General features: G+C 43.3%; 1 protein-coding gene across 5 annotated transcripts in view; it reads left to right on the plus strand.

Moving 5' to 3' along the window:
• MYOF (myoferlin) overlaps positions 1-6,934 on the plus strand; it is a 155,679-nt gene extending 148,745 nt beyond the window's left edge. For all 5 annotated transcript variants that reach the window (XM_019939645.3, XM_073794182.1, XM_019939644.3 and 2 more), the window contains 4 exons: positions 2,579-2,769; positions 4,852-4,961; positions 5,328-5,475; positions 6,381-6,934. In XM_019939645.3, the coding sequence (XP_019795204.2) occupies positions 2,579-2,769; positions 4,852-4,961; positions 5,328-5,475; positions 6,381-6,419 (488 nt within the window). In that variant the 3' untranslated portion in view covers positions 6,420-6,934. The remainder of the gene's footprint in view (positions 1-2,578; positions 2,770-4,851; positions 4,962-5,327; positions 5,476-6,380) is intronic.
• The last annotated feature ends 4,029 nt before the right edge of the window (positions 6,935-10,963 follow it).

Genomic DNA, 10,963 nt, shown 5'->3' on the forward strand with positions numbered 1-10,963 from the left:
ACCACCAGGGAATTCCCCCTCTTCCTCTTTAAATACAGGCCTTTGCCCTCCCTGGGGTTTTGCGGCTCTTCCCCATGCTCCCTCAGTGACTTACCAGCCCTCACCTCTGTTGAAGGTAAAGCTTCAACTCTCACTTTCAACGAGGTAAAACTCCTAGACGTAGAGGTGTAGCCTGACTGCCCACCGTGCCTGCCACAGAGTAACAAGAAAGATGATGACTCATACTGCAGCATGCAATGTATCAAACCGACACATTGTACACCTTAAACGCACACAATGCGCTATGTCAATTATGTCTCAGTTTGAACAAAAGAAGCTCTCACGATGATTATTCCCCATTTCCCACCAGAAACTTTACCTTTGTGTTTGGCTGGCACCTCAAATTTATCGTGACTAAGACCAAACTCAGCCTTTCTTCCCTGACCTCATACCTGCTCACCTCATGAACCGCTTTTGCTGTTCACAGCCTCTCCCAGCCACCTAGGCAGAAGCACCCAGAGTCCTCTGTGGGTCCTCCTCTCCTTTCCTACCGCTTTCCTAAACCATGTAACCTGCTTTATCATGCACGTTTATTTTCTTATTTTTATGATCTCTGCCACTTGCCAGTTCAGACCTCACTTTCTCGTAGCCAGCTGTTACAGAAGCCCCTAGCTCACCTCCCTGCTTCCAGAGCATCTTTCCTGGCAGAGGAAAAGCCCACAGCGGCCAATGGCTGTGTCTTGTTCATCCCTTTACCCTTTACAACACTGAGTACGGTGCCTTTGACTTAGCTGGTTCTTAATAAGAGTTGAACAAACAAACGAGTGTGAAAGTGTTGACTGAAGAAAAACGTACAACCTAAAAGTTGTGAGTTTGGGGATCTTACTGAGGACTACAGCGCAGGAGACAGCCTCTCAGATAGCTCTGAGGAACTACTCCCAAGAGGTAAGGGGGGAGCCAGGACACAAGAGGTTTTTGCTGGAAAAACAAAAAAGTTAGTCAAACATCAAAAGATTACTGCTAATCACAAAGAGCAGACATCTCAAGTTAATGATTTTAGTGCATTTCTGTGTTTGCGGAGATACAAGATCCTGGGCCCGTGGAAATTATTCCTTAGGTATGCATCTGAACTATCTAGAGGCAGATCCAAAGGTCAGAATGCTTCCTGTCTTTCTCCATCCTGAACTCCCCTCAGGGCACAGCCTCAGTCTTTTTTTTTTTTTTTCCATTTATTTATTTATTTTTGGCTGTGTTGGGTAGCCCCGCAGCGAGTGGGGGCTACTCTTTGCTGCAGTGCGCGGCCTTCTCATTGCGGTGGCTTCTCTTGTTGCAGAGCACGGGCTCTAGGTGCGTGGGCTTCAGTAGTTGTGGCTCGCAGGCTCAGTAGTTGTGGCTCGCGGGCTCTAGAGCACAGGCTCAGTAGTTGGGGTGCACGGGCTGAGCTGCTCCGTGGCATGTGGGATCTTCCTGGACCAGGGCTCTAACCCATGTACCCTGCATTGGCAGGTGGGTTCTTAACCACTGCACCACCAGGGAACCCCACAGCCTCAGTCTTGATCCTGTAGAACTGGGATGATGGGCAACATTCTTTGTTTACTGGCATGGCAGGCAACATTCCCCGTCCACAGTAGTGTGCTAACTTAGCATAAAGAATAGTAGAGGGTTTTCCCTTGGAGTTTAAATGAAATAGTCTGATAACAAAGGGAATGACTTTATTTCTAAATGGCTAGTGGGCAAGTGGTTGCAGTTATCACCAAAAGGAGAGACAAAATAAAAGCAGGTGTAAGTTCCAGAAAGGCTTGTGGGCTATGGATGCATTGTAAGATGAAGGGCAGTGTCTGAGCCTAAAAGTTTATAGAGAATCTGCCACAACCTCCCTGTTACTCTCTGCTGCCACTGTTGAAGACCACCTCTTGTCCCTGTAGTCCACAGACATGCCCCAACACACATATACCTTTTTCTGAAGGAGAGGCTTCCTGGGAGTTCCCAAGCCCCAAAGACAGTCAGTTAAAGACAGTTAGTAACGACAGAAGAGTTAACGCCTCACATCATGGAAGAAAAATTGTGCTTCTCCGGGCACCCTGAGCTGGGCTTCCTAGTTCCTGGGGAGAACTTTCTGTTGAGCATTCAGTGTTCCTTCTCAAGCGCTTGTTTTTGAGGTTACGCTGGAGAAACTTGAACTTGACTGTTCGATGGAGCTTCCCATGTTCCAAGTACCAGTTTTCTTTACCCAAAGCCAAATGACTATGTTAGGGGAAGTTTAGAACCAATAAGAGCAAATTCCAAGTTCAGTGGAAATTTTGGCTGGAGATGTTTAATTCTTTTGTGTTTGCAGAAGAACTCTGTTTATGCTCCTATCTCTGAGAAGTTAAATGGGTTGTTCTCTGTGAGATGCACAGCAGTGGACAGATACTACTTCTGCCACTTTTCATTCTATCTGGAAAAAATTTTAACTGCCTACCAGGGTCCGTTTCTCTAACTCACCTGTCACCTGTTCAGAGTCATGGTCTACCTCTCTTCTGACAGGTACATTCTGTTCACTTGTGAACAACGTCTGATCCACTTGAAATTTATTTGGGTTTAATGTTTCCTTGGCTAGGTTTCTTGGAACTCGATTTGCATCGCAGCATCATTCCAGCAAAATCGCCAGAGAAATGCAGTTTGGACATGATTCCTGACCTCAAAGCCGTGAACCCCCTTAAAGTGAAAACCGCCTCTCTCTTTGAACAGAAGTCCATGAAAGGATGGTGGCCGTGCTACGCAGATAAAGATGGCTCCCGTGTGATGGCTGTATGTACTGGCTGAGGCTCGTTTATTCCTTTTCTCCTTGAGGTTTTGCCCTTTATGAGTAGATTTGCTCTGGATAAGATAAGGGAGGTTAAATTGGTGGTAGTTTAAGTTTGGGGAAAGGTTTGTACCTGGGATTATAGGAGAAGGTGGCGGATGCTGTTAGCACATGTTTGGGGTTGAGTGGAAGATAGAGGGATTGGAATTGTCAGAAAACTGGGAACGCAAGTGGTTGCGCTGTATTTCTTTAGGACTCTCCTCCACCAGGAATGCTAATTTATGCTGAGCTTCCAGTACACTTCAGTACAGAAAAAGAAACTTCAAATTTGAGCTGTCCTCATCTTTAAAAAAAATTTTTTTTTTTAAAGATGGAGGAAACAGGGAGTGTTGACATCCAATGAACATGAAGGCCATAAGTTACAAGCACATTTGGAAAACTGAAGATAATTTTATCGTAGAAGCAAAAGTGCGGGTTACCATGCCCTGTCACAAAAAGACTACCTAATTCATTACGTATTATTAATAATCATATTTTACACCACTTATTATAAACCGGACAATATACTAAATGCCTTATATTCATAATCTTGTTTTTTAAAACTTTGAGGTATAATTTACATAAACTGCACCCACTTAAAGTACAATTAAGGTGCACACTTTGATGAGTTTTGACAGATGTATATGCTCATGAAACCACCACCATAATCAAGATCCAGAACATTCCCATTACCCCAAAAGTTCTGTTGTGCCCTTTGCAGTCCATCACTTCCTCTACCCCTGGCACAGGAAACCGCTTATAAGCTTCCTGCCACTAGAGGGTAGTTTGTACATAACCTCATTTAGTTCTGCGGATAACCCCATGAAGCAGCCATTACCTACATTTTATAGATTCGAGGAACAGGCTTAGAAAGAAGGACCACCTTGCCATAGTCAGACACCCACCTTTGACTCGTCGACAGAGGAGGCATCTGTGCTCCATCGCCTAAATGAGCGTCAGGGTCGGAAGCTCTCAAATTGTTGGTGACCTTGTGGGCGCCACGGTTCTTGAAAGGCTGTTACAACCTTAGTTAAGCCTGGCTCTAAGAGTGGACAAGTTTCTAGACCTCTCGCAGCCTCAGTGTACTCATGTGCACACGAGGATCATAGCAGTACCTGATTTATAGGGCTGCCCTGAGCATTACACGGGATTATCCATATAGAAGGCTTACGCAGTGCCCAGTGCACCAGTCAGGAACCTGTGAACAGGGAGGCAGCATTCATTCACTCACTCACTCATGCATTTCTTCAGCTAGTGTACATCGAGTGCCCACTAAGTGCCAACACTGCTCCACGCAGTGGGGGTACCAAAGGGGGCACGATGGCTCTCTTGGAGCCCACACTTAATGCTCAGTCAATGTTAGCTATTGTGGGACTTGGCTGGGGGCGCAGTGGTTGAGAATCCACCTGCAAATACAGGGGACGCGGGTTCGAGCCCTGGCCCAGGAAGATCCCCCAGGCTGCAGAGCAGCTAAGCCCGTGAGCCACAACAACTGAGCCCACGTACCACAACTACTGAAGCCCGTGCGCCTAGAGTCCGAGCCCTGCAACAAGAGAAGCCACCGCAATGAGATGCCCACGCACCACAACGAAGAGTAGCCCCCGCTCGCCTCAACTAGAGAAAGCCTGCGCGCAGCAACGAAGAACCAACAATGAAGACCCAATGCAGCCAAAAATAAATAAATTAAAAAAAAAAAGTTAGCTATTGTTATCAGCCATCTTCAGGTTATTCTGGGTCCAAGTAAAGTTACAAAGGGAGGTATGCGAGCAGGCAAGGAGACAGATGTGGGAAAGTTAGAATGATGGGGATCCGGAGACTGAAAAGCAGGGAGGAGGGAAAGCAATTTGTCCTCTCAGTTTCCCACAAGGAGTCGGTTCAGAAACACATGGAAGAGGAAATGTGATGAAATCTCTTGAGGAACATTTAAGGCAATCTAAGGATTGTTTTACAAGAGTAAAAATCATTGCTCGGGGAATACTCCTTGGGTCGAAGTGAAAATATTTGTGAAACGTGATGTCATGTGTTTAACCTGTTCTGCTTTACTGAAGGGGAAAGTGGAGATGACGTTGGAAGTCCTCAATGAGAAGGAGGCCGACGAGAGGCCAGCCGGGAAGGGACGGGATGAACCCAACATGAACCCCAAGCTGGACCCACCAAAGTGAGAGACCTTCTTTGTTCTGATCCCCAAACACCTGCAGTCTGAAAGCCCCCCTTCCAATTGCCTTAATGCAATGGATTAGCTGTTGTCTGAATTTTGTACTGAACAGGGGAGATGGGGGAGGGAGAGGCTGGTGATCTGGCTTCATTTTAACCATTCTCCTTCCCATGAAACCAAAGTCCAGTGTGTCTTCGGCATCTTAGAAAGCCATAAAAGGTTAAAGTCTCTCTCAGCCAACTAAGGGGAATAATATCTTTTCTTGACTTTATAAAATGTTGTTAATCATTCTTTAAACTATTATGCTCGGAGGTATAAAATATCTGTCCCTCCTGAGTTGGTAGGTAAAACCATTTCTTTGCAATGCAGCCGGCCAGAAACTTCCTTCCTCTGGTTCAGCAACCCATGCAAGACCATGAGGTTCATCGTGTGGCGGCGGTTTAAGTGGGTCATCATCGGCCTGCTGGTCCTGCTGATCGTGCTGCTTTTCGTGGCTGTGCTCCTCTACTCCTTACCGGTATGAGTCCCTGGCCTCTTGTCTTGGCTCTTTGGGTGTGAATTATGGTTGGTCATCTCACTTGGTACTTGCCTTCTTTGCCATCAGGTAAAATGACCTATGTAGCAGTTGTGGTGTTACAACCCGTCAGCCTTTGGAAAATTTAGAGTACTGTGTCCTGTGATAAGGATTACATTCTCACAGTTTCATGAATTACAGGCAGAACTGCATGGTCTGGAAAAAAAAAACTTCGGTCTCAGGAATTCTAGGAGCAATCCCTTAGGCCTTTATGAATGTGTGTCTAAACCACAACCAGCATTTCTGACGGATCCTCCTGCCTCCAGACTCTTGTCCCAAACCATCCTGCATCCTAACTCCTGCCATTTCACAGATCCTGGGCTCATTATGGGCCTACACAAACCTTGAACTCCACCCAAACTAGAGAGCTGGCCTCCCCAGACAAGTATTGGCCTTACCTGCCAAGATGCCTTTGCCAGGGCTGTTCCTTTGCCCATGTTTTGTCTATTAAAACCTCCCTCATTCTTTAAGGGCCACATTACATAACCTCCCCCTCAAATCTCCCTTAATCTCCACGGTCATAAATGGGAGTCCAAACGGGAGGTTTGTCAGTGTGCCCAGAAGTGCCTGCATTGCTGAAATCGAATTTGAAAATTTCTGCATCTCGACTTCATATACTTCTTATCTCAACAAGTTCCTCGAATGGAGGAAACCTCCCATTTGACTCCCATTTATGACTGGCGGGGCTACTGGAATCTAGCAGGTAGAGGCCGAGGATGCTGCTAAACACCCTGCAATGCACAGGACAGTCTCCAACGAGAATCATCTGGTCCTAAATGTCAACAGGACCGAGACTGAGAATCCCTCATTTATATCCATACATGGCCCTCTTTCTGTTTCCTTTTCAGAACTATCTGTCAATGAAGATTGTGAGGCCAAATGCATAATGGAAGCAAGGGCTTCTTTTCCAGAGTCATCCAGCAATGAGGGCGTCCTGTCTCTTGTTTACAGATCAAAACCGAGAGGGATTTTGTTTGGGTCTGAGACGATATTCCAGGGGCACGTTACACTACTTCACCGAGGCCCACCACTTCCCAGAGGCTCTAAGTCCACGTCAGGCCAACAAGCAACATTTTTATCTTTTGAAGTATTAAAAGTTTTAACCATGTTTTTTCAGAATATTTTTCAAGGTGGCTGGTTCCATTTAAAAATTATCTTTTTTTTCTGTGTCCTAGTTCTGTAATTCAATTTTTGGAAAATCAAATTTGAAAATTTCTACATCTCGACTTCATACACTTCTTTATCTGTAGTCAACAAAAAAGGACTGTGCATTACCAAGTAGTTAGAATAGGTGGAGGAATTTTTATTTATGCCTGCAACCATTGTTATATTTTGTATGGATAAATGTCATGAGACTATTCATCCTCTGTGATGAACCCAAATAAAAACATTCTGCCTCTGACACATACCTGTTTGTTGTAGCTGTGGGCCAAGCTGGGAAGGAGGCAATTTCTAGTCTGGGTCTCAGTGGATGGCATGCCAGGGCATACCACTTGGCTGTAAACCCCTTATCAGTGTGCTGCCAAAGCTTGGCCAGTGGGCCAAACTGAGGCTAATATAAGAAACTGACACTTATTTAAAGTACTTACTCCATGCACACCATTGTTTTAAATGCTTTATACATATTAACTAATGTAGTCCTCAAGGTAATCCTATAAAGGTAGTAGGTAACGTTAATCCCATTTTGCCCTTGAAGAAATTGAGGCATACTGCATGTAAATCAATGAAGTTAGAACACACCCTCTCACCATACACAAAAACAAACTCAAAATGGCTTAAAGACTAAAACATAAGACACGACACTGTAAAACTTCTAGAAGAGAACACAGGCAAAACATTCTCTGACTTAAATCGCACCAATGTTTTCTTAGGTCAGTCTCCCAAGGCAATAGAAATAAATACAAAAATAAGCAAATGGGACCTAATCAAATTTAAAAGCTTTTGCACAGCAAAGGAAACCATAAACAAAACGAAAAGACAGGCCACACAATGGGAGAAAATATTCGCAAATGATGCGATCGACAAGGGCTTAATTTCCAAAATATACAAACAGCTCATACAACTCAACAACAGCAACAAAAAATCCAACCCAATCCAAAAATGGGCAGAAGACCTAATTAGACATTTCTCCAAAGAAGACATACAGATGGCCAGTAGGCACATGAAAAGATGCTCAACTTCGCTATTTGAGAAATGCAAATCAAAACTACAATGAGGTACCAACTCACACAGAACGGCCATCATTAAAAAGTCTACAAATAACAAATGCTGGAGAGGGTGTGGGGAAAAGGGAACCCTCCTGCACTGTTGGTGGGAATGTAAGTTGGTGCAGCCACTGTGGAAAACAGTATGGAGGTTCCTCAGAAAACTAAAAATAGAATTACCATACGATCCAGCAATCCCACTCCTGGGCATATATTCAGACAAAACTCTAATTGAAAAAGATACACGCACCCCTATGTTCATAGCAGCACTATTCACAATAGCCAAGATATGGAAACAACCTAAATGTCCATTGACAGATGAACGGATAAAGGAGATGTGGTACATATTTACAACGGAATACTACTCAGCCATAAGAAAGAATGAAATAATGCAACATGGATGCAACTAGAGATTATCATACTAAGTGAAGTAAGTCAGAAAGAGAAAGACAAATACCATATGATACCACTTATATGTGGAATCTAAAATATGACACAAATGAACCTATCTATGAAACAGAAACAGAATCATGGACATGGAGAACAGACTGGTGGTTGCCAAGGGGAAGGAGGTTGGGGGAGGGATGAAGTTGGAGATTGGGGTTAGCAGATGTAAGCTTTTGTATGTAGAATGGGTAAACAAGGTCCTACTGTATAGCACAGAGAACTATATTCAGTATCCTATGATAAACCATAATGGAAAAGAATATTTTAAAAAAGAATGTATATATTATATATACACAATATATACATAACTGAATCACTTTGGTGTACAGCAGTAATTAACACAATGTTGTAAATCAACTATACCTCAATTAAAAATTTTTTTTTTTAGAAATTAAAATATTTTTTTTTAAGAAATTGAGGTTAAAAAAAAAAAAAAAAAAGAAATTGAGGTATAAAGACATTAAGTAACTTGTCCAAGGTCACACAGCTAATAAATGGTATAGCTGGAATTTGAACCCAGGCAGTATGGGTTCTTTTCCTCTTAACGTTTTTTGTGGGGTCTGGAAATTTCACCTCAATATTTGTATTTATTTGCTTTTTTTTTTAATTGGGAAATAACTGACATTATATTAGTTTCAGGTATAGAACACAATGATTCAAATTTGTATATATTGCAAAATGATTACCATAGTGAGTCTAGTTAACATCTGACACCATCCATAGTTACACAATTATTTTCCTTGTGATGAGACCTTTAAAGATCTATTCTCCTAGCAACTTTCAAATACGCGATACTGTATTATTAACTATATTCACCATGCCGTACGTTAACATCCCCATGACATTTATTTTATAACTGGAAGTTCATACTGTTTGATTCCCTTCACCCATTTTACCCACTCCCACCCCTCCACCCACTTCTGGCAGCTACTAACCTATTTTCTGTACTTATGAGCTTGTGTTTTGTTTTGTTTTTCCTTCAGATTCCACATATAAGTGAGATCTTACAGTATCTGTCCTTCCCTGACTTCACTTGGCATAATACCCTCAAGGTCCCTCCATGTTGTTACGAACGGCAAGATTCCACTCTTATGGCTGAATAATATTCTATTGTGTATATATACCACATTTTCTTTATTCATTCATCAATGGACATTTAGATTGTTTCAATATCTTGGCTATTGTGAAAAATGCTGCTATGAACATGGAGTGTATATATATCTTCTTCGATTAATGTTTTTGTTTTCTTCAGATAAATACCCAGAAGTGGCATTGTTGGGTCACAGGTTAGCTCTATTTTTAATTTTTTGAAGAAGCTCCATACTTTTTTTCCATAGTGTCTACAGCCATTTACAGTCTCACCAACAGTGCACAACTCAGCAATAATGGCAAGACAGTCCCACTGCAGTATAACGTTGTCTAAATGTCCAAAAGCATTGCCATTATCGAACCATTTCTTGCTCCCCTCGATTCTGTGTTGCTTAGAATAGAACTGTTGGCTGATCTCACCATGGTTTCATATATTAACAGGACAACGTTCTCACATGTTCTAGAAGATGCACACTGTCCTTGGTATCAGCATAGAGCCACACTGGGTTGCTACTGTCACTCATTACCTGACCATCTCAGCTCCATGCTCCTCTTGACAGCCCTCCCACTGGTGGTATAGCACTGCGGTTAAAAGAAGCTAAGAAGTGCACAGCGAGGCAAACCATCAACAAAATGAAAAAGGGTTCCAGACAAGATTGTTATTTGGAATATTTAACCATCATTACGGCACTGGCACCGACCAATCCAAACAGATGCTTCACCCCATCAAAATGGAGAACAGCTGTAAAAAACGAGAACAGCCATATACCAAACTGTGCAGGCTGAATACATCAGCCTTCCTTGCAGGTACCCCCCGCAACACGTTCTCCCACAGCGCCTCACTCAGGTAGTTGCTGAGCAGATACATGAATGGCTTTGAGGAAAGTCTTTTCCTCCTTTGCCTTCAGCACACCTAACTGGTATTCACCAGTGTAGCTCCTTTGAGTAAGTGGTGGCGAAGCCCTATTAGGCATGAGTAATTCCCAGAGAGAATATTGAACAGGGCTTTCTGGGTAGCACCCCTCCCCCTCCTCCCATCCCCCCCAGAAAACACTTCATCTTGTCAAAAGATAATGGTCCCTCATTTGAGGTTGTTAGCCGCCTGGTGACCTATAAATGATAGCTAAAAGCTGGAACTAATCACAGCCCAGTCAGATTGTCGCTTCATTGTGAATTAAATAACACTTAGTCCTAACTGATTCTAGCAGGTGCCACCACTAACGCTGGAGCCTTCATTAGGAAAATAAATCTCCAGCAATGTCCTGAGAGTGACAGGGCACTGAAAATCTTGACAGGCTAACGCTTGATTTTGTTTTGTTCTTCCTTTCTCATTTTCAGGCTAGGGGGAGAAAAAAGTCACAATTAGCCCTGTATGTTACTTTAAAGAGCTATTTATGGGCAGAGTTCTGAAACCCATTTTGGAAAGGAAGCTGAGGGGAGTGGAGTGGTCTGGTTTTCCAGGTGCTGGCCGAGTGGCAGCTCCTTGCCCCTCGGAGTTCACCCGGGCTCAGAGGATTGTTTGTCCAAAGACTGGAACCGACTTGTCTCACCACCGTTGAGCAGATGTTATTACAAACACAGCTAGAAAGTGAGGGTGCTTTCCAGAAATGGCTGTTCAGTTCAGAGAAAGTACAACTTGACTACCAGATGGGGAACCAACGTTGACAATGATTTCAAGGTTTCAAAACCCT

Source organism: Tursiops truncatus, chromosome 16 (genome assembly GCF_011762595.2).
Source record: "Tursiops truncatus isolate mTurTru1 chromosome 16, mTurTru1.mat.Y, whole genome shotgun sequence".
Taxonomy (NCBI): domain Eukaryota; kingdom Metazoa; phylum Chordata; class Mammalia; order Artiodactyla; family Delphinidae; genus Tursiops; species Tursiops truncatus.